This window comes from Salminus brasiliensis, chromosome 1 (assembly GCF_030463535.1).
Source record: "Salminus brasiliensis chromosome 1, fSalBra1.hap2, whole genome shotgun sequence".
Taxonomy (NCBI): domain Eukaryota; kingdom Metazoa; phylum Chordata; class Actinopteri; order Characiformes; family Bryconidae; genus Salminus; species Salminus brasiliensis.
The window spans coordinates 86,123,540-86,146,854 of NC_132878.1; the positions used below are offsets into that span (position 1 = coordinate 86,123,540).

Sequence of the window (23,315 nt, forward strand, 5' to 3'; positions counted from 1 at the left end):
AGTCACTAGTCACCTGTAGATGGCAATGTCTGAAAGGGTTTCAAACAGCGATTCAGCCCCCCACGCCAGCACAACCCCAGCAAGTAAGTGCTTTATTGCAACACAACTGAATTGCTATCAAAATAGCTCCATAAAATTGCTGTTATTGCAATTGGCTTTGCATTACTATTATTCTACAGAGCTTAACACACGAACATATGAGTGAGAACGTTTGTGCAATATCCCCAAATTTGTTCAAACCACCACTTTTATATGTGGGAAGTCAAATTACCCTGTAGGATTAATACATAGGCTAAATAAAAAGGAAAAAATAAAACAACAGCAGAACTAAGCAGAATTAATGACATAACTTAATCAATGTAATCAAATTGGATAGGTGGGACATACGGTTTCATTTGTGCTGGCCATGTTTTTAATCTGATAAGAGTTATTGCAAAATAATGAGGCCATGACTGTGCTGAATTGCTTGGTAATAGTTTGCTTAGCATTGTTTATCATTTACAACAGTTTGTATTAACAAAAAGTGCATTTCAGCATTTAGAAATGTTGTTATCTGATGAAGCTGCTTACTTTTTTTTTAGGAATATTTAGTTCTTTTTATATTTAGTTATAATTATAGTTATAATAATATATAATGCCATATATATGATTAATAAAGTAATGATGATAAATTATTAACCCTTAGTAACTTGATATGTTTGTTATTGACCCAATAGATAGATGTAAAATAAATGATTGCATAAATTTAATGTAATAACGATATCTATAAATCTGCATTTGTAAATGCTGGAGTGCACATTTCAGTACATTTAAGTTTGTAAATGGCTTCTGTCAGTCTGAAAAAGTGGGATGTATAATAATAACATAGTCTCTTTCACGTAAAGACCTTGTATCTCCAACTTTGCAAGAAAATGAAAAAAACTTCTTAATTTTCAATGAAAGTCAATGTAACAAGATTTTATTCCAAGTCTTTTCGGGGCACACAATGCAAAAAGGGTAAAACTGCAACAATGGAGATACAAAGTTTTTGTGTGATAATGATGATTAAATATACTAAATTTCAGATAACATTTTAGAGCAAGATGAAAAAAGCAAGAATTCCAAGATTAAATACAAGGACAAAGAGAAAGAGGCAGGGAGTGCTTGTTGTAGCTGGGATGGGAACTGAATGCAGAGCACATATTAACTATGAGCGAGTTTCAGAGAGTCTGTTTCTCTGTGCCGGTCAACCAAAGTAAGGGAAGGAGAGATTGACGGCGGGAGGGATGGAGGTGGAGGAGTTAGGGGCACCAGGCTTTTAAGTGGATGAGGGGAAACAGGTGGAGGAAGTGAAGAAAGTGGGGGTAGGGTCCCCGCCAGGCCCCCAGTCTTGGCTTCCAGCATGTGGGGCCGACCTCCCAGCCTGGGCTCTTTGGCCAGGGGGAAGTCCGGCTCGTTCTCGTTCTCGGAACTGCAGTCACTCAGGTCAGTGATTTCCAGCTCGGAGTCTGATTCTGGGTCCTGTTTGACGCCCCCACATCGGTCAGACGGGCTCTGCCGGCCTCCTCCTCCAGTAGCCAGGCCCAGTCCTCCTAGGCCAAGGCCCAAACCCAATCCCATTCCGATCCCTCCTCCACCTGCTCCCAAAACATTGTTGTTGGCCTCCCCCCTCTCCCTCTCGCCTATGCCCGGGCCCAAGCTGCCCAGCTCGGTCCGGCCTTGAAGCAGGCTGCCTGGGTAGGGTGGGATGCAAAGCCGTTGGGGCAAACTACCTGCTGAGCCATTGGTGTTTCCTCCAGTTTGACCCCGCTCTGCTCCAGCTGTATCCCCCGGGGGCAGCAGAGAGGAGAAGGGATGGGGCAGCTGGGTAAGGCCCGACTGGAGTGGGTTGGGGTAGAAGTGTGAGGGGTACAGGGAGCCCGGGGGCAGTTTGGGACAATTGTTTAGCGAGAAAGCTCCAGGGAGGTAAGGGTTGAAGCCCCATGAGTAGTCAAAAGCAGGGTTACGGGGATAAGGACCCAACATGGATGGAGGTTTAGAGTAACAAGGGGTTCCTGTCGGGGAAAGAGACATGAAGAAATGGAATAAGCACTTCAGACTGAAGAAGATTAAGGTCAATACATTCAGAAACTACTGATTAATAATGTTCTGCATACACTCATATGCGTTCTTTCACTCACAGTGAAAAGCTGTATGGTGTTATATTAAATAATCTACAAATAAGTTTCCAGCAATCTGAAGAACCACTGAACAAGGCAAAGAACCATTTAAGCTTTCAAATGTTTTTTTCATTGCCCTGGTTTAATATAGCGAACTTCTTTCATAAGCGTGGATGCAGATAATATTTTTATATAATCAGATTCAGATTATACTGGACAAATCAAGGATTAGGTTAAAACTGGCTCCTTATATTTTTTAATAAATTTTATTTCCAAATATTTTTAATGCTTTACACACAAAAATGATCATTTATAGCATTAATAAATCATTATCTGCCATTATTACATAAAGACAATATGTGCAAATTATGCCACTAAATGGATTTATTTAGACATGGGCATGAATTGGCACATATACATACAGTCAGATCCATTAACATGTGGACAGTTTTTATGCCCCACTACCTTAATGGATTTGGAATGAAGCAATCAAGATGTGATTGAAGTCTAGACTTGCAGCTTTAATTCAAGAGTTTTAACAAAAATACTGCATTAACCATTTCAACAACAGCCATTTTTACACAGTCCCTCCTTTTTCACAGACCCACAATTAATTGGACAAACTAACATAATTAGAAATATAAGGACACATGAATGTTTAGATACTTTTAATACTTAAAAGGACTGCCCAAAGTCTGGAACACATAAATAAGACCAAATGCTAAGTTTCCTCCCTTGAGATGCTTTGCCAGGCCTTTCTGTAGTTTTTCTGCTTCAGTTTTGTCTTCAGTAAGTGAAAAGCTGAAGTCTGGTCACTGACATGACCATTTAAGAATGCAAAATTACAAATATTGTGTATACTTATAGACATAACTGCATGGTGTTCTTTTAAAGATTTTGGTGTAAGGGAAAAAATAGCAAATTAAATTTATCAACAAAAACGATTGAAAAAATGATTAATGAAATGTCTGCCTTTTTTGTTAGAATTTATGTCTAATATCACAATGTGTTTTGCAAAAGAGGGAAATTGAGTAATACTTTTTACAGTTACATTTAATTAGTTTATTACATTTAGTCGAACCCACATCGCTGTGCTTGCCTAACCGAGATTTCTCCACCCATTGCTCCATCTCTTCACATCTTTACCTCTGTCTCTTCACACTCTACACGCCTTCTTTCTCTGTCTCTTCACACTTTCCTCAACCTTACCAAGCCCCCCTTTCTCTCTCTTCTGTCTTTCTCTCACTCTCTCTCTCTCTCTCTCTCTCTCTCTCTCTCTCTCTGTCTCTGTCTCTCTGTTATTTGCTATGCAGGGCTAATTTGACAGTGTTACAGTCTCTCTGTGTGTTGGGCCAGGAGTAGCTAGCAGACACATGAATATTGAATCAGTCAGGCAGGCCTCACTTGCTTATGAAAACACAGTAATGGGCGCCCACAGGCCACAAACTGAAGCCTGCACCCTCAATTAGGGCCTTCCTGCCTGGGAAGGGATTAGGACAGGGGGGACACATGGGAGTGAGATCAGGGTAAGGAGGGGAGGAGGGAGGAATAGGACCCGAGGACAAACAAAGTAAGGGGGGCCAGTTGAGGAGGGGAGTATACACATACACACACACACACACACACACACACACACACACATACACACACACACACACACACATACACACACACACACACAAACAAACACACATACAGATCCTAATGCACTGATACGATACTGTATTGCTCATATAAAGGAAAGACAAAGGAGTGTGAGTTAAACTGCATACACATGCAGTCCCAGACGCTGATAGAGAGCTATACAGAGGTGGTGCGGAAACAAGTCCATCGCTATGCAAATATGCATTCTAAAATGCAGTAATCATAGGGGTCCAAACACTTCTTCTGCTACTTAACTAAATATTTAAGTCTTCAAACCCACTAGACTTCCACTTCCATCCTACAGCCCACATTTACCAAAGTAACAAAAAGAAAAAAATCCTTCTGCTTCGCTCTCAGTTTTTTTTTTGCAAGCCTTTAAAACCAACATTCTGTTTTGACCCACGCTCCTTTCTGCTGTCAGCCTTTTCTTTTTGTTTGACTCTCACCTGAGCCGAGGAAAGGGAAAGTGTCCAGCCTCAGCTTATCCCCTTCTGGCCCCGGGGCCCCCGCGCCGCGGTCAAACAGAGACGTCCCTCGACCAGAGTCGGGCAAACGGGGGAATAAAGACTGCAGGGCCTGAGAGGTTAAGAGTGTGCAAAAAGGAAGAGGGATGGATGAAAAGGAAGTGTGAAGACAGGTGAAGAGAAGCGAGGAAAGAGAGATGGGAGAGAAAGCAGAGGGAATACAATTCAGATCTTTGTGTCTGTGTGCAGCACAGTAAAAAGTGTTTTTAAAATGTAGTGATTTAAAAAAGAATAAGTATATAATAATAGATATAATAATAATAATGTATAATATATATAATAATGTATAAAGCAATTGAGATCTTGTGAGCTAGTTTAAAGAGCCCCAGTCCCAGTCATGAGACTATTATATATATAAATATATATATATATGTGGCAATATTAATGTGTCTGACTGAACCAAAATCAGTTCAAAATGAAACAACTATTGCAAAACTAGCTGATTTGTCAATTTTACAGTAGGCAACACGTATCAAACTTTGGTGATCAAGGTGTTGTTTGAAAACATTAGGTGGCTGCAAGGTCTTCAGTGTAGTCCTAGCGACTGTCAGACATTCCCCCCTTTCTTTAACAGCACCATCACGCAGTGATCAAGAATTTCTGTCACCTCTCATTTCTGAGTGACTGCACCTTCAGTCTTGCCATAATCTCGAATTCTTAACTGTCCTGCATTAATTATAGAGAAACGACCTGATATTCTCCTTCTCCTTTAATTTCTTACATTTCTTTCATTTTCAATCGATGCCAGAATGAGTGAGGCTTCCAAGGTGAGGATGAGAGCAAGGGGATAATGTCTTCTTTTGTTTTAAGGCCCTTTAACACCCACTTTGACATTTCTCTCTTCTTTCCCTTTCACCTTGGCAGACTCCTACCCAGCACCCCCCCCCTTCTCTTTCCTCAGCTCAGCTTTCTACATAACTTTCTCACACTGTTCAAAGTTGGTAAATGGTCGACTGTAATTTACAAAATGCTGGTTATATTATAAAAAATTATTGATGAACCATATGTCTATGGTTTTCTTACTGGATTGGCATTTTTTCATATATATATTTTTTAAATATATAATTGAGAAGAAGTAAGCACAGATTTTGTTATTAAAAAGTACAAATCATCAGTGTAGCCTGTGCAAAAGGATCAGATTCTTTATATATGTATTTGTTTTTCACTCAGACATTGACTGGCAAATCAAGCCTGAAACATGTCACCAAAACCTTGTAGCCTTGTACTAACACACATCAAATATGGGCTCCTCTAAAGGTCTAAAAGAATGAAAGTAATCCATGCCCACAAGACGGGAAAAGGCTTTAAGAAGAAAACCACATGTTTTACACTTGCAGTTTGTAAGACAGAAAGGTTTAGTCAAAAGTGAGTCTAGAGTGTATACTAGTCCACTGTGCAGCATTGCTTGCTCCAGCATAAGCTTCATGGAAGAGCCATAAGAAGGAACCATTTGAGTTTTGTACAGGTTTGTACATTTGAAGTTTAGTAGAGAACTTCTAGGCAAGCTAGATGAGGTTCGAAACTAAAAGTGATGTGGTCTGCTGAAGTCAAATTTGACTCTTTGGTAACAATCAGCAAAGGCATGATTGGTGAAAAAAGAGAACAAACTGTGTTTCATGAAAATAACATCTCACCAACTGTGATGCATGGGTGGATCTATCATGTTTTGGTGTTGTTTTGCCACCAGTTACATTGCCAGTATTGCATGGGTGGAGGGAAAATGTATTCAATGCCAGCACATCCTAGATGCAAATGTCAAACCTTCTGTTAAAAGGCTAAAGCTGAAAAGAGAATGGCTTCAACAACTGAATAAATATCCAATACATGCCTCAAAGCCACAAACTGTGCTAAAAACACTAGAATATCTCAATATTAGGGGACTTCTGCAAAGAAGAGTGGGGAAAATCTACTACAAGAAAGAAAGGACTTTTAGCTGCTACCAGAAGTGTTTGCAAGCTGTGATTTCTGATAAAAGGAGTGTTACTGGCTGTACTGACTGTGCAAGTTATGCAAACCTTTGCATGATTCACACTGATGATTGCAGTGTATTTTTTAAGCTATGAAAGTAACTGCATTAGGAATAGCCACAAACATTAGTCATCATTACAACATCAATGCAGCAACATCAGTAAGGGAAATCAGGCTGTGTAACAGTTGCATAGTTCAATATTAGTGAATTCAGTGAGTACAGTACAATATTAATAGTAGATCAAAATAGAGAACATGAAAAAGAACAGAACAAGTGAAATAACAGTGCAGAAAGTAAATCGCCTCTATTCTTCTTTACTACTCCATTCACATGTTGGGCAGTTTTAAAAAATGAGAAACATGTGTTTTAGTTACACACACTTTTCCTCATACCTCAGGTGTGACAGGGCTGCAGTCTGGGGTGGCTGCCCCTCCATTGAAGTGGTTTTGGGCTAGTAGGAATGGAGAGCTGGCCATGTCCAAAAGTGGGTAGTTGACCAGAACCACCTTGCTAAAATTAAATTTATAGGTGAACCGCTTTCCTTTAGTTTTGTGCAAAATGCGTTTGTTGTAATAGTATCTGGATAGAGCAAAGTACAGGGTGAGAAGAGAGAGAAAAAGAAGAAGTTGGAGAGAGGTTAGTACATTTCTCAAAGTATCATTTTATTTTCAACAATTTCAACAGTATTTTCAACATATTACGGGATATATCCTTAACTATATTCTTAAATATGAAGCATTTTTTGGCTTGGATATATAGTACTATTCATTTGTACAAATATTTACAATATTTGGATGGTCTTTAAACTTTAAACTTCAAAAACATCTGACAAAAAGTTATTTTATGAGGAACTTTATTTTTAAGGGTGTATTCACATCACAGCATTATATGATTCAGTAATTTAAAACATTATTCTTTCTAATTAGAAAGTTATATTTTTGGCAAAGGTTACGAAAATGCTACAATATTGTAGCTATCACAATGTTAAGGTTATGGAACTTAAAATTACCTCATAAGCTGTTAATCACAGTTTAATTAAGTTGGATTTAAGTCTGCACTGCTTTAGTTTAAAATGCATGATGGTATTACATATGCATCTTAATATTTAAAACTTAGTTTTACACAATGATAGACATTTTCTCCCCAATAGTAGTGGATACTGTTGAATTCTTTATTGTATAATCAGTTAAATGTTATGTCGTGTCTTGTGTTATGTAATGTCTCGTGAGTATAATGCTCAATTATCTATCAACAATTTATTTCACTGGAAAACATGATAAATACGCCCCTTTATTTTCTTATATGACTAGGTTTTCAACAGTGCACATATCCAATTGACCCAAAACATAATTAAAATTACATTATTTTAAAAATCTGGTTCTATGGACAAACAAATGATAATGAATTCCTTTTTTGGAAGTATATAATGAGAAATACACATTATATATAATCATTAAAATACCTTTTTAAGTTGAGTACATTGATGGTGAACAGAAATATTGACAGAAAAGGTTCCCTGTTCCTAGTTGAATTTCTGAATTACTGTGTAATAGTTCAAATGATGTTCAAAATGTCCACAAAACAAATATAAATAACTTATTTACTATCTAAAACCACTAGAACAAAATGCATTTCTGCAGGACAAAACTGTAAAACAATATCTCTAGGTAACATATCCCTAACCCTTTTAATGTAACTGCTAATGAGATGTAGCTCCTAGACCCTTTAAACTCGCCACATATCTAGTATTGCCACCATTTTATTTTCATATTAAACATTAAATTATGCAGAACATTTGTAGAATTTCCTTCCTATCTTGGAAGAAGTAATGTCTCCAGTATCACTGAAAGGTTCTCCAGGATTACAGACATCAACATAACATGATAGCCATGTGAATTACCTTTCCACCAGCTTGATGTATGAACCTGACCACATAGATTTTCCTCAACTTAGCAAATTTCTCTGCTGCTCAGAGTGTGAAAGAAATTGGAAATGAGAGATAGATTATATATCCAGAATCATTTCAATCGTGGCTTATAGCTTTAGCAAAAATCTTAGCAAGATTTGAGAAAATGCTCTGCTATGCTCACTCTGAAATTTCAATTCGCTTTAAGCTTAACTTCCATTTGCTCGGCTCAGCAGTCTACACAAGTATGCATAATGCAACCCGCCACACCAATGATTCACACACTTTTGCTTTGCATGGCAATTGTGCACTGCCCCTTAATTGAGCAATTAAGAAAGGCTAATCAACGAGGCCAATTATGGCCTACGCCAATTCATAACAATTAGCAGAAAGCGACAGCGTCTATTAAAGAGAGGGGAGGGAGTGTAAGGGGACGGGGGTGCAAAAAATGGAAAGCAAAGCCTAAAAGATGAAATAGTCTAGGAAATGATTTGCATAACTAAGAAGAAGATTGGTGAGTGGTTAGCAAGCAGAACACTACTTCTGTGACAGGGGTTAATGTATGGTAAAAGTTCTGCATTGAGAGTTTAGAGAGCAGAGCTGATATATGTTTGATGATGTAAAGATCAATTTGAGATGTAATTTCAAGATATCTATTGACAAATCTTTATACAAGTCCAAGAGTTATTTGGACATTCAAAGATCCCACAAAATGGAAAGTATTGACCTTCTTTTGAGGGAAACAGTTGACAACAAATGTCCACAAACAAAATCTTTCTTCTGCACATAAGGAATAACATATTTGTTGCACAAAATTGTAGACCATGCTGCCCCTGTCGTAACCCAGATCAAAAACAGGACATTTAAATGCAGAAAGAAAACACTATGAATCTACAGTCCTATCTATGACTACATTATTTTTTGTGTAATCTCGCTCTATGCCTAAGCATGCTACTTACATATGTGACAGTATTTACTATTGAAATTTGATCGTTTTTAATTTCTCTTTGGTTCAGTACTTTTAGCAGTAAACTGGATTATGATGCATGTGATAAACACACTTTAAAGTAAGAACACTGAAGATTAATTTTCCCTGTATCAGTTTTAACACTTGCATTTTTGAAAAACTAGAGTGTAAGTACTGAAAAATAGTGGGACTGGTATCATTATGAACTCTCTCATCTTTAAAACGATCTGAACATTACAGGTCAGGTCTCTGGTGTAGAATATATTGTCACCACTGAATTTATCATCAGTCCTGACCTGTAATGTTCAGATCGTTTTAAAGATGAGAGAGTTCATAATGGTACACATTACGTACAAATTATAAATATTGAAAAATATGTATTTCAAACAAACAATAAATAATAATGTGGTAATAATAAAGCAATTGTAAAACATAATTGCTGAAAGAAAACAACAAAATATAATAAAGAAAATGATTATAAATGAGAAAAAATAGGTCCCAATTAATAATAGGTACAGGAAAATTATGTTTTTGAGTTTCAACATGGCTTAAAATGTTATTTGTCTTTAAGGAAGCCATTTATGTCTTTATATTTTAAATATATAGTGAAGACAGGCTGATTGGAGAAATAGAATTTATGTTTTGGGTAGAAGGTTAATAATCTCTTTAAACTGGGCTGTGTGCCAACCCTTTAAATTTCTCTCAGCAATGTTTTTTGATTGCAAAATACAAGCCTATCTAACATTAGAATTAATGAAAACAAAAGTTAATGCCACAAGGATTAAATGAAAAGTAACAAGGATTCCTTGCTTCCAAAAAAAGTCACTGGGATGTTGTGAGCTAGTTAGAAGTACAAAGGTATTGTTTCTCATTTCTTCTTGATGCAGTTGCTGGCCAGATTTGTCCAAATTTAACTTAATGAAGCATCGATTAGCCAAGCTACAATTAATACTGGACCTCCTTGACGAGATGTTTGGAAATGATTAAATGAAAATATTGACAAACAATAAATCACTACTTTTTATAGTGATTAGTCTAATATTTGTGTTTTTCAAAGCAAATAATTGCTGATTGTCCAGATAAGAAAGTCTTTTTTTTTTAAATATCAGTTTTGAAAGAGGTCTTGCTACTGAAGAATTTGTGCTGGCAATGACTCTGTCAGCAATAGTGATGTTGTGATGATCTTTACTGAGAGATTATGACATATAGTTCAGTTTCCAGTGATTGTGATCTTTTTCCTATTTAGAAATTATGCAGATTTCACACAGTTTGAGGGAAATGCACGAATAAGCCTATTAGTTAAAGGATAATAAATACAAATAATGTAATATATACTAATACTACTAATAATATACTACTAATAATACTGATAATCAAACTCCAGATTTGCTATGAATAGTAATGGCGCTTTTGGTGGAAACTAAATGAAGCTGAGCTGAAAATGAAAAAAGCTATGAACTAAATCATCATAAAAATCTAATATAAACATTGAAACTGTGAAATATTAGAAATCTTATTATAAACTGTGAAATATGCAAAAGAAAACAAAAACCCCAAAACAATAATCGGTGACATGGTATTTGGTGTCCTCATATTAATGCTTGAAAATACCAAAATAAACAAACATGATTTCAGCAATGTATAGCACATAGTGTCTAACAGCCCAGTATTAAAACTAAACGCATGGTAAGCCCACCTTAGCGCACGGCTTAGCTTGTCGTAGTTCATGTGAGGCTTGCATTTCCGAATGCCCCACAGCCTTGCCACTTCATCCGGGTCTTTGATCACAAACTCGCCGTAGTCTCCCTGCCAGGCGATCACCCCCTGGTACTCCTCCTTCTGTAGCAGCTCCAGGATGAAATGCCACAGCTGGATCTGCCTGGAGCCAGGGCTAGACTCCGGCTTATAGGCCCAGTCTGGAAAGGCGAAGCCTGAGGGGAGAGAGGGAGGAAAGTTAAGAGGACGTGGATGAGACCTGTTGGTTTTATAGTGCTTGCTGAGGGGCACGGCTGTCTAAATGACTGCTGTAGTGAAGGTGTTTAAGCCAAAACAGCACCCTGGAATTCTAATATTAATAGAAGGCATAATGAACACATAAACTGTGATCTTAATGGCCTACCAATTAAAATGTTAGAATTCTTTCATTAAATTGTGGCACTGTTGATCCTATCTAGAACTGGGGTATCCAAACAGACTATTTTGGGAAGCCAAAGTTCAGTCTTTGTGGTGGGCCAAGGTAAATAGAACAGTACAGTGTAAAAATAGAGAAGAGAGGTAGGTTTTAGGTTTGTAAATATTTGTAAATATTTACTTGTTACTACAATACTTTAAAAAATACAATGTAAAAAATATATATGCTATTGATAGTATAGAGCTATTTAATGGTATTGCTACTGTCATGCAAAAACACTGTATCTCCATTTTTGGCTCCATTACATAATTCAATCTGGAAGTTGTTCTTTATATTGTGTCACAATTTTATGATAAATGGAACAATAGAAATGCTCCAGAATTGCAAGAAATTTGGACTAAATTAGTTTTACATTGACTTCCATTGAGAGTTAAGACAATATTTCCGTCTCCTGTAATGTCGACATTTTGGAGACATGAGGTTTTTGTGTGATAGCATATATATATATATATATATATATATATATATATATATATATATATATATATATATATATATATATATATATATCATATATAATGTAAAGCATGTTTGTTTTCTCAGAGAGGGTGGACTTAGGCCTGGCCATATTTAAAAGCCTCTTCACATTGTATGTCTGTTGGCCTAAAAGTACTGTTCTACAAGACAAATAATGGAATGTAACTTTTACTTAATGTGTAGATCTTTCAAATACTCACTCCCACATCTCATTTAATAAAATGTTTTAAGGGCTATCCATTATAAAGTTATTTAGGGAACTCAAATTGGTTCCTCTATGGCATTGCTCTTAATAGTACTTTATGGCACCTTTATTTTTAACTGTGTAAATGTCTACTTCTCACCTGGTGTCCAAAGGGCTGGGACAGGTGGAGTGAGCAGCAGGTCACTAACACAGTTACAGTCCATGCCTCCACTGCACCTGTATATAGACACACACACACATAGAGACACAGACACAGCAGGCGTTTTTAATGAGGTTTCATTCAAACTAATCTCAGACAATTTGTATTGGTCCATTCACTGCAAATGTTCTCACACAATATAAATAATGTAGAAAAACATTGAAAAAAAGACCCATGTGTTTCTTTTATAATATGTTCAGCAGCAGACCTTGCATATTCAAGATGGGATATTCTTCTCAGACACCACATGACCATCGTCTAGATACCAGTACCATAGATGATGATCAGTGCACACTGTTCCACAGCAATACATGCCATTCCATTTCAGTGGCCTCTGAACAACTCCCTTCTTATTTGAAGGCTGATTTTAAATATGGTTGCCGAAGGCCACCCCGGTAGCCGAGTGTAAGATCACTGAGCATTTTTCACAAAGAGAAAATAGTCCAAAGAGTCTCTCACAGGTCCAGTGGCTATGAAGTAGGGTTGGCCTGAGAGGATTTTCAACCAATTAGGCGTAAGGTTTTTCAGAGGTGTTTGTTGAATGTTTATATGTAGGCCATACAGAACTGCAGCGATGGGATGAATAAATGAAATGAGAGGCAATTAAAAGCAGGATGATTTACTAAATAAAATTGTTATTAAATTTGACTAAAGAAATACAACATTTATCCCCAAAATACAACTTAATAATCTTATTAAATCAGGTATAAAAGGTGAACTAAGAGGGGAAATAGATAAGAACATCCAACCTCCCACTTAAACTCCAATACCAGATACTGGCTCAGATGACATTAAGCATATAATTTCAAGGTAGGATATTAAAAATCATTCAAAAGCACGCAGTCGTGTTTGCCGTCAGAAGACGTGGGTAACTCAATAAATATCCGTCTCTCACTGCAACAATACAGCATAGCTGGAGAAATTCAATCTTACTTTGTACATCACAATTTCATAAAGGTTGTTTTACAAAGCTTGGGTGGAAGAAAAAAACGTCAGTACATGGGTATCTTTAATGCTCCTCTCTCCCTCGCTCCCTCTCTCCTCTCTCCCTCTCTCGGCCTCTCTTCTCCTACTCTATTTAATTATGCTCTGTGAATTTTGGATCTTCCCTCCAGCATTGAAATGGAACGTGAATTATTAAGGTGTGTTTGTATAAATTATTATTGCTAACTCCAGGCACTTCTCTCTTTCACTCACTAACGTACACACCACACGCACACACACACACACACACACATATATATATACACACACAGACACACACACACACACACACCCTCTCTGTTGCCTTTAGTCTTTGGACTGTCCACTTACTCACTCTGTCTCTTCTTGTTTTTTTGTTTCTTGGAATTCATCTCCCATTCCCTTGTTATTTTTTTCTATCACAAATTCTTTCCTACGTTTTCCGACTAGGTAGTGGTGATTTATTTCAGGTGAATTTAGAAGAAGTAAGTTAAAAAAAGATATTTAAAAATGTGTTTCATTTTCCATCTTCCAAATATCTTTACTGGAGAAGTTTGTTTTTATATAAAGATTGTAAATATATATATATAAATTGTATCTAATCCAAACACTGACAGCTGTTTTTATTTGCTATTTGATTCCTTCCTTACAAGTTAAGTCAACTCTTTTTTGTAGTGTTAAAAAACCTTTAAAATAAAGATTTCTTTTGCTATACCATATAATCTACTGTTATGAATACTACTTATATGAATGGTGATTATGACCGTTAAAATAGTTAGTTGCATTTCCATGAGCAATCCTCTATTTCAAAAATCATCTTTAGTCAGAATATTTTGAGATTTTTTGTCACTTAGACTTTTCATGAACATATCAATCTTCTACAAATAGCTAACCGGTAATAGTAGATTAATGTCTTGCTTATAATCAGGTGTGGATCAGAAAAAAATCAATCACATTAACAAGATCCTACACTTGTCCAGCTCTTTCCCCACTTGGTCAGAAAAAAAACTACACTGACACTCACAGACAACTTGCCAACCTACTACATATCCACACCCATGAGTGTTATTTTTTCTTTTAGATCTTCTGACCTACTTACCACTTACATAGCCAAACCTCCAGACCCTGACAGTCGCAAGATACCGCAACAACTGAAAGCAGACTCATTGAGACTCATTGAGATTCATTTTAGTCTATTGAGACAAGGTCAAGACAATTATTTATCACTGATGGCTGCCTGAAATCTGTGACCCATAGAAAACACTGAAACCAGAAGCTGGGTTTACACATGTGTGGCATTTGGCTGACAAGTAGGCAAATGTGTTAGAAGTTTTGCCTATGGGCCCTTATTTGTGTAGCATGGTGTGCTTGTCCAGCCATTCCTCCTACTGTTCCTCTCTGTTACAAGCTGGTTTGCTTCATGCAGTGTGTCCATTATGTTTTCTGTGTGTGTTTATGGCATTATGTTACACACATATAGAAGTGCATATTTCAACACTGATGCAGTTGTGTTACTGAGCTTAGTAACACAACTGGCTCATTACGTTGATTTATCAACGTTGCTTTAGCACAGTACAGTTCTTTCCATCTAATGTCCTTAATGTCTAGTCCATCTAATGAGTGTGTTTGCTACACACTGTACTGGTTTTAAAGTAGTTAATAAACACCCACTCGCAGTGTCTTGCAATTATTGCAATTATTTTTTACTTATTAACAATTTAACAAGTGAATATATTAAAATTATTCTCCTCCTAAGTAGTTTGTCTTTTTAAAGATTACCCCATGTTAAATACACATATCTAACTACCAAATGTTTTAAATATGTTTCCTGATACTTGAGTCAGATGTTCAGTGGAGTTCATATTGGGTAATTGACTTGTTTGTTGCCCATGTTTTGGCTTTCAGAAACTATACTAGCATAAGCATGGTTTTTAGTGTCACTGTCCTGATGCAATGTGAAGTTTTGAGGATTTTTGGTAAGGTCAGAGAGGTCAGAGAGGGTTGGGATTCTAACCTAAATTCTGAAATTACTCGGCTACACACAATCATATTATCAATAAAGACATAAGTCAGTTAAACTGGCAGGCATACATGCATAAGTTACCATATATTTAGTGGCATGTTTTGGATTACTTTGGACCAACTGTTTATTTTTTCCACAAAATGCTTAACTTTATCTCATCTATCCATAAGATGTGACCCCAGAACTACTACTTTTTTGTAAACAGAAAGTTGGCAGTTCTGTTGTAGATAAATCCTGAATCATTGAGATGCAAAATGCAGGTTATATAGATGTAAAATGCTGCATTGAAAAGATATTTATTTAAAGTGGTGGTGATGTGATTTGGAGATTGCAATGTATAGCTAAAATATTTACCATCCATGTCAGTTTTTATGTGTAATGTTTATAATAGTAAAGAGTGGTAAATCCAATTAAACTTTTTAGTTGGGCTCTTTTTTGCCTACAGAACTTATCATAAACTTGTGTGTTATTAATATTACTTTACAATTGTAACATCTGGTTCCTATCTTTGTCACTGTGGGCAATTCTGACTACATAGGTTTCTCTAGAGCAGTGTTTTCAAATTAAACCACTCTAAATGAGTTTGTGTAAGTTGCAATTAGTAGTGGTTTAAATCTTATGGTAAACCCTGTTAGGTAATGGTGGTGGATGGTTGGTTTAACAATTTTCCACTGCTGTACTCTTCTTAGTTGTTTGCTACTGATATACTTCCTTCCTATTAATCTACTACACCTTTCATTTTAACACATCTGTTCATTATGCCTACACCATTTTATTAGGATTTTGCAGCCTACTTTACTGGCATTTAGGCTTTGTTGGTCATAATGTTGAATGACACTAGTAGTCTCTAGACCTTTTCTTTGCTGATATATATAGGCACAAGGTGCAATATATGCTGTATAGATGCAACAAAACATAGGGTAGGTGGTCTAAAACATCTGTCAACAGTGAGTTGTCCAGTAGCTTATGGAAAGGCTCCTGAAATGAAGGCACTATGTATGAAAAACATCACATGGATGTAGATAGAAGTTGATTAAAATGTATAGAAGTTGGATTTAAAGTATAATTAGTGTTTTATTCCAAATCTAGTGTTCTGGAGTAGCCATCCTAAGCTGCAAAAGTTGCATTACTGTCCAGCTACCGTCCACTGGACTGGCTCAGATCATTACATTTTAATTGTGATTGGTTATTCTATCTGAAATATTTCCAAGGTTTATCGATACTGGGGTCATGGTAAAGACCAAAGGTCGAGATCAAGAATTCTTGTACTGAGACCAACACCCAGAACGAGACCAGGATTTTATGGTCTTGTCACGGGTGGTAAGACCAAAATCACAAGATCAAGACTTTAGCTCTCCTACCCTTACACCTATTCTCTGCATCTCTCTCTCTCTCTCTCACTCACTCACTTACTCACTCACTCCATCCCTCTCTCATTCCATCTCTCTCTCTCTTTCTCTCTCACTCCCACTCAGTAATTTTCCGTTTGATTTCGGAGGTAATGCATTTTTTACAAATCAAAGAGGAAGCCAGTCCACCCCCCCCCTTCTCTCCTTTTGCCCGATCTCCCTCTCTCACCCCCCTCCCTCTTCCCCCCAGGCAGGTGAAGAGATAAAGGAGCCCCCATCATTTCCTTGTTAGTTTTGATTTGGGCAGCATGGGGCTTTCAAGTTCCTCCCATCACCCCCAGAAACATTATAACTAGCAGCCCAGGGAATACATCTCCTCACACACTCCTAGATATGGAGACACACACTGATGGGGTGAGCGTACACCACATACTCTCACACGCACAGACAAACACACGCATATACACATACAGAAATGCACAAAATAGTTACGAAGGACAAACATATTAATACATATGCTACACAAAAATGGAAGGCTAATCACAGGCTAGGATGGTGACAGGAGAAAACAGTAGCACACTAATGCACCAAAAAAACAATAGTGATTTAGAGAGTTACAAAAGCAATAATAAAAAAAGACCCCACACTCATGCTATCTAAGACTGTGGTTCTGGGGTATTAGGGAAGATTGAATCCAGGGTATTACAGATGAATCACAACAGAATGCTATGTGCACTTTTTTTACAGCCAGCTGTGAACATTAGCTAGGTAATGTAGAAATAAATGGGAAAGGGCAACTATATGACTGTGAAACACAAAAATATAATGTAATATCATTTTTAGATATACTATCCATATTTTTGGATAGTATATGGTAACAAAATCTATATTTTAAAGGTGTTTTTTAACACTACTTCTTATTAACACACCTTTAACACACCAATGTTTCTCATTAGCAAATATAATCAGTCCACTAACATGGAAATGTACAGTGTGTAGACATTTATATAGAGATATGACTAAAAAGTGCAGATGAAGAAAACCAAAAATGATGATTGATAATTATATATATTTTTAGTTATCATACATTCAAATGTATTCATAAAATTGGCAAGAATTGCTTTTCTAATATTGGAAAATTATCTGCTTCATTTTTCATAACTCTAACTAACCTTAATTTTGGAATGTAAATAGCATCAAATACAATGTTAGCATTTATAACACTGTCTAAATGAGCTTGTTTGTAAGGGTGTAACAATTCTCAAACATTCAGGATGCAATACAGTAGTGTCCTAGTTCAATGCATTTTTATTAAACCAAAATGAACAAACTATTTTTTAGACTGTTTAACAATATTGTACATGAAGAAGTACAATACCACAAGATAAATTAACAAAGCATTGGGACACCTGCCCATTTCTTCAGAAATCAAGGGTATTCAAAAGTAATTGATCCTGCTTTTCTAGAAGCAATGTTTTTCTACTATGTAGGGAAGACTTTCTAATAGCTTTTTGGAGCATTGCTGTGTGGATTTGATTGCATTCAGTGACCTGAGGTCAGGATGTTGGGTGTGCCATCGTACCAGAGAACAGAGTTCTACTGCTCCACAGTTCAATGCTGGAGGGCTTTTTACCCCTCTAGCCCATGCCTGGCATTAGGCATGGTAAATAGGTTAAGGTTTATCGGCTCCAGAGACTCCTATTCTATTTGCAATACTCCTTTACAGGGACTAGACATGCATTCATTTCAATGGGCGGTCCACAAACATTTGAATTAGCGTATAAGCAGTACCTACTTTCCTGCTGCCTGTTGAATGTACTGTTTGATGGCCCTGTACATTAAATTGAAAGGTCTTTGTATAAATAGGTACTAAATTTCTGTTTTACCCAACACACACATACCAATACAACCAGTGCACTGACAGATATGCATACACTGACACTTTACAGGTTCATCATTATATGTTACACTAGACTATGTGATTAATGGCAGTAACTGAAATGAACTGATCCACATCTTGGGTTTTTATGGACCTTCAATAAAAGAGAAACACTGAGAAGGTGGACTTGTTGGATGGGGGGAACAAAATAATACAAAGCAAAAGGACGGCGGTGGACCAGTGGCAAGAGTGAACGAAAGCAGGAAAGAGATGGGGGGAAGTGTGACACATGGGTGACACTTTGTCTCCAGCAGCGTGCTGAGATGGATGGGGAGCAGAGTTCTGAGTGAAAACATAAAAACTGGAGGAGTGTGATGGCTCTGGCTTCTCTCACCCTCTCCTCCCAGAACATGAAACACACTCTCAATATCTGTCTCATCTTTATGTTTTTAGGCTGCCACTGAAAAGGGACTGAACACTCTCTACACACCATCCTCACTATCTGCAATCCACCACTCCCCCTCACCACCACCACCACCAACACCCCCTTCTCTTCCTTCTTCCTGCTCCCTCTCTCTTTCTATATACCCCTTTCCCTCTCTTGTCTGCTCTGACACTCCTCTGCACAGCCCCAGGGTCAAAGAACAGAGGGACTGGTTTGTGTGGTGTTTGTTAGGAGAGAGAGAGAGAGAGAGAGAGAGAGAGAGATGGAGCAGGAGCAGGAGGGAAGAAGGGAGCGAGGGTTTGTGGAGAAAAGGGTCGAGGACATGTCTGACAAAATGTGAAAACAGAAAGCACACTTGGCCCAAACAGTGCACTGCATCTACATTAGGCTGCACACTCTTATAATAGGTTCCCCACTGGTTCTCAGTTTGGGTTTACAGCTCTAGGAATATCTCTTACTGGCACATAACCTTAACATTATGTGGGACCATTAAATTATGTCTTTACAACACTCTTATTCAAAATTGTTTGGGTGCTAGGCCTATTCAAAAGATTCTTTGTCTTCCACCATAGACAAGAATCATGTAACTACACTCTTAAAAATAAAGGTGCAATAATGAGTTCTTTAGGCCATTTTCAGTTACATTAGGAACCATTTTTGCAAAAGAGCTCTTTAAATTGGGATAGAACATTTACATGGACTTCAATATTTTTAATGGTTCCTTACAAATATATGTCTTAGGCATGGAGACATTCAAAGAACCATTTGAGGAACCTTTATGTTTGAGCGTATGCAAAGTACAGTACAATACAGTTCATTCTCCTTCTCCTGCAAAGTTGACATCTTGGAGATACAGTGATAATAATCATTGCCTTTACTAAAGAACCCTTGAAGAACCCCTTGAAGTGAGCCCCACTACTACAAAAGAGCATTTACAAATACGCTGCTTTAAAGAACAATCCATTGAAAGGCTCTTCAGGGAAGTCAGAGAGGTTCTTCAGTGAATCTCTTCAAAGAACCCTTTGGCACCTTTAGTTCAGAGTATATTAAAAATGAACTGAACTCCATATTTTTAGTCTGTGGACTTGAACTAAAATCAGCCCTTTCAAAAGAATAAAACATTTGATGGAAAGGTTCTCCTGAGCTCACTAGTGGATATTAATAAAAAGGGAATGCAATGTATCAAAACACTATAAAGTGATATCCCCAGAGCACCTCAACACCTCCTCTGCAATCCATCCAAACAGACTGGTGCAGTCAATGAATTTAACCTCAGACAGGAAACACATTTGTACTCATTGCAAGTATTTCCAGAGTATTGTAAAAAAAAAAAAAAAAAAAAAGGGGGGGGGGGGGGCTCTTTGGAGCAATTCCATAGAAGAACTACTTTTGTTTCTTTGCAGCCGTAGAGAAAAGGGTTCCTTATAGGTTCCTCAACATATTTTACTAAAGGCAGTGGTTATACACTATGTAGAACTCAAAGAACTCAAAGAAAAAATCTGTGCTGGGTTTTCCTGAAGCATCTTAGCTCAAAGATGATTCTTAGGTTAAGGTTAAGCGAGTGTTACACTGAGCACTTTCACAACCAGTTACGATTATTTTAATACTAAGATGTTTCCAAAAACGAGTAGGTTCTTCTCAGTGATGGAAAATTTCTTGAGAATGATTCTTTAAAGAATTATTTTAAAAGGCTCTATGTAGCGCCAAAGAAGGTTTAGCTACTGGTATAAAAGTCAAATATCCTTTTTGGTACCACTGAACTAGTTTTGCTAAGATCAAATATATTTTTAATGAACCATCCATCAGAATGTTTTTTAGAGAAGCAAAAGCTAATGATACTGAAGTCTGACTTGTAACACGGTGGAACCCTTTTTTGTACAATTTGGAACCATTTCAAATGTTCTTTAAAGAACCACATACAAATGTCTCTCCCATAAAACTATTGTGTATAGAATCAATAACCAATTGAAATGGCCACTTTATACACTTTATACATTTAAACATACCTTTCTTTAAGAGTGTTCATTCTGAGCAAAAATAGTTCTCCGACTCTGTTCTATGCATCGTGCCAATTGAGTCATGATTATCTGTTCCAGAGAGTCCTGTTCTACTGGCAGTACTTCTCTACAGGAACTAGAGAATTGTGCATTTGTGTCATCTGTGTCAGCAAAACACATTTGGACATATAGTGTAGCTTTTTTTCAGGGTGTGCACTCAAAAATGCACAATGGTGAACCATTTTCTGGTGCTATATAGAATTTTAAAGAAAGGTCATTGTAACAACCATGTTCAGAGAAATTATTCAACATAGATTCTTCAATGGTTCTCTAAAAAACGCAGAAGATTCCCAGGTGAGGTTGAGGTTTGAGTTTTACAGCGGGGCCAATTCTGATCACTTACAGGTTTGACGACTAATCTTAACCATGTAGATACATTAGATGCTTCCATCAATGAGCCCCGTGTCCTTGGAGAGTTCTCTCGTGCACTTGAAGCGGTCAGACTAAGCCTGCACTGAAGTTTGTAAAGGGGAGCTCGGCTAATGAAATGATAAGCCAGAGAGGGCGAGTGAAAGTGAAGTTTTGCAGAGGAAACTTGGAGAAGAGATGGAACAGAGCTGAAGTTAAAGAGGAGGCGATGGGAGCGGGTGAGCGCGCGGTATCAGTAGGCCATCTTACAGAACATCGGCCTTAAGATATAAGGGGAAAGAAGAGGGGGGGGGGGAGAGGAAGAAAAAGTATCAATCGATAGGGTTAAATTATTCATCGTCATTAATTATCGATCGCTCTCCGCTGCCGGCTCGTCCGCCTCGCGCCAGAGTTGAAAGCGGGGAAAGCGCGCTTTATTAAAACCGGCTCGAGCCTCATTGTTTCATGTCCCGCGGCAAAGAAAAAGCTCGAGCTGGTTCTACCAGCGCAGGAGAAAAACACACACGAGCGAGAGCGAGAGCGCGCGCGCACACACACACACACCATCACTAACCCCCCTCGCGCTCTCTCACTCTCTCTCTCTCTCCTTCCCTCTCTCTCTCTCTCTCTCTCTCCCTCTCTCTGCGCTCCCCTTTCCGCGCGGGAGAGCTTTGGGGAGCCTCGTTCGGCGTTGGCGGGGCGGCTGTGTCTCGCGCGGATCGATGTGGGATCAATGGCTCGCGCTGACTAATAGCCAGAGAGCGCCTTTGATCTCGCGACTGAGAGATCAAAACCCCGCGCGAGAGGGAAAGAGAGAGAGGGGAAGAGGAGAAGGAACAGAAAGCGCGCCGACGAGCGGACCTTAAACTTCACACACACGCGCACACACACACACACACACACAGACACACGCGCGCGCACGCTTGTCATGGTGTGACATTACAGCGACTGTGACGACCCAGGTCGTTTGCTAAGGCCAAAGCTCGCTCAGGTCTTTCTCGTTCTCGCACAACCTAATAAAGACCCAGTCTGGACCGTTTTAAGACTTTGGTTTAAAATGTTGACTTTTCCACTCCTTATTCCCAGTACTCTCTGCTGGTAAGGAGTGAACCTGCCCGCATTATCGACTGATGATATACAGTATCTGTCCAAATGTTTGTGGACACCCCTTCTGAATAACACATTCAACTACTTTAACTTGCACCAGTGCTGACACAGGTGTGCACACCCACAGCTTGACTAGTCTCTGGAGAGACCGTATTGCCAAAAGAACAGGACTCTCGGGAGCAGATAAATATGAACCTATTGGCACCATGCATAATGCCAGGCATGAGCTATAGTCCTATAAAGCCCCCCTTCACACACACACATGTATATGTGTACATACAGAGAGAGAGAGGAGAAGTTCGGCACTGCATTGTCCGAATGCCAGAAGGTTGTTCTTGAAAGGTTTTATAGAGAACCCCAAAATATTCTTTTATGGTATAATTGAGAAAGAGATTTTTAAGTAATTCCAAAATAGCTATCTGTCTGGATAAATCCTGACATTACCTGGAAAGTATTTAAACCCTTGAGGTACCCCTAAAGGTTCTGTAAAACTTTTCACACATTATAAAAACATCCATGCCAAGAACTTAAATCTGTAACTGTAAGTACAGTTCTAAAAAGGAGGGTGCTAGAATTGTTTCATTTCATGAAAGATTTGTTTTTCTAACCCAGGGCTAGAGTCCAACACAGTTTAGGTAATTTCCCAGCACTCCATCTAAACCTGGGAGGTTGATCAGCTAATGAGTGAAATCAATGAATGTGAAGAGATTTGACACAAATTCTTAGAAACTGGATTTGTTAAATTAGAAGTACTCTCTTAAAAGCAAAGCTATCAGTTTAGCTAGTTTTGTAAATGTGTGAATGTGAAGAATCTTTTTTGAAGTTTCTTCCCATGATGTAAAGGTTCTACACAGGATTAAATTACAATTGTAGAAGTTTGCATAAGAACCATTTAGACATTATTACAGGAAAAGGAAAGATAAA

General features: G+C 37.9%; 1 protein-coding gene across 1 annotated transcript in view; it reads right to left on the reverse strand.

Moving 5' to 3' along the window:
* Window positions 1-1,165: 1,165 nt before the first annotated feature.
* erfl1 (Ets2 repressor factor like 1) overlaps window positions 1,166-23,315 on the reverse strand; it is a 55,708-nt gene continuing 33,558 nt past the window's right edge. The window contains exons 3-7 of the mRNA XM_072658856.1: window positions 12,161-12,237; window positions 10,845-11,079; window positions 6,668-6,854; window positions 4,229-4,358; window positions 1,166-2,033 (exon numbers count right to left, since the gene is read on the reverse strand). Coding sequence (XP_072514957.1) covers window positions 1,183-2,033; window positions 4,229-4,358; window positions 6,668-6,854; window positions 10,845-11,079; window positions 12,161-12,224 — 1,467 coding nt within the window. The 5' untranslated portion in view covers window positions 12,225-12,237 and the 3' untranslated portion in view covers window positions 1,166-1,182. The remainder of the gene's footprint in view (window positions 2,034-4,228; window positions 4,359-6,667; window positions 6,855-10,844; window positions 11,080-12,160; window positions 12,238-23,315) is intronic.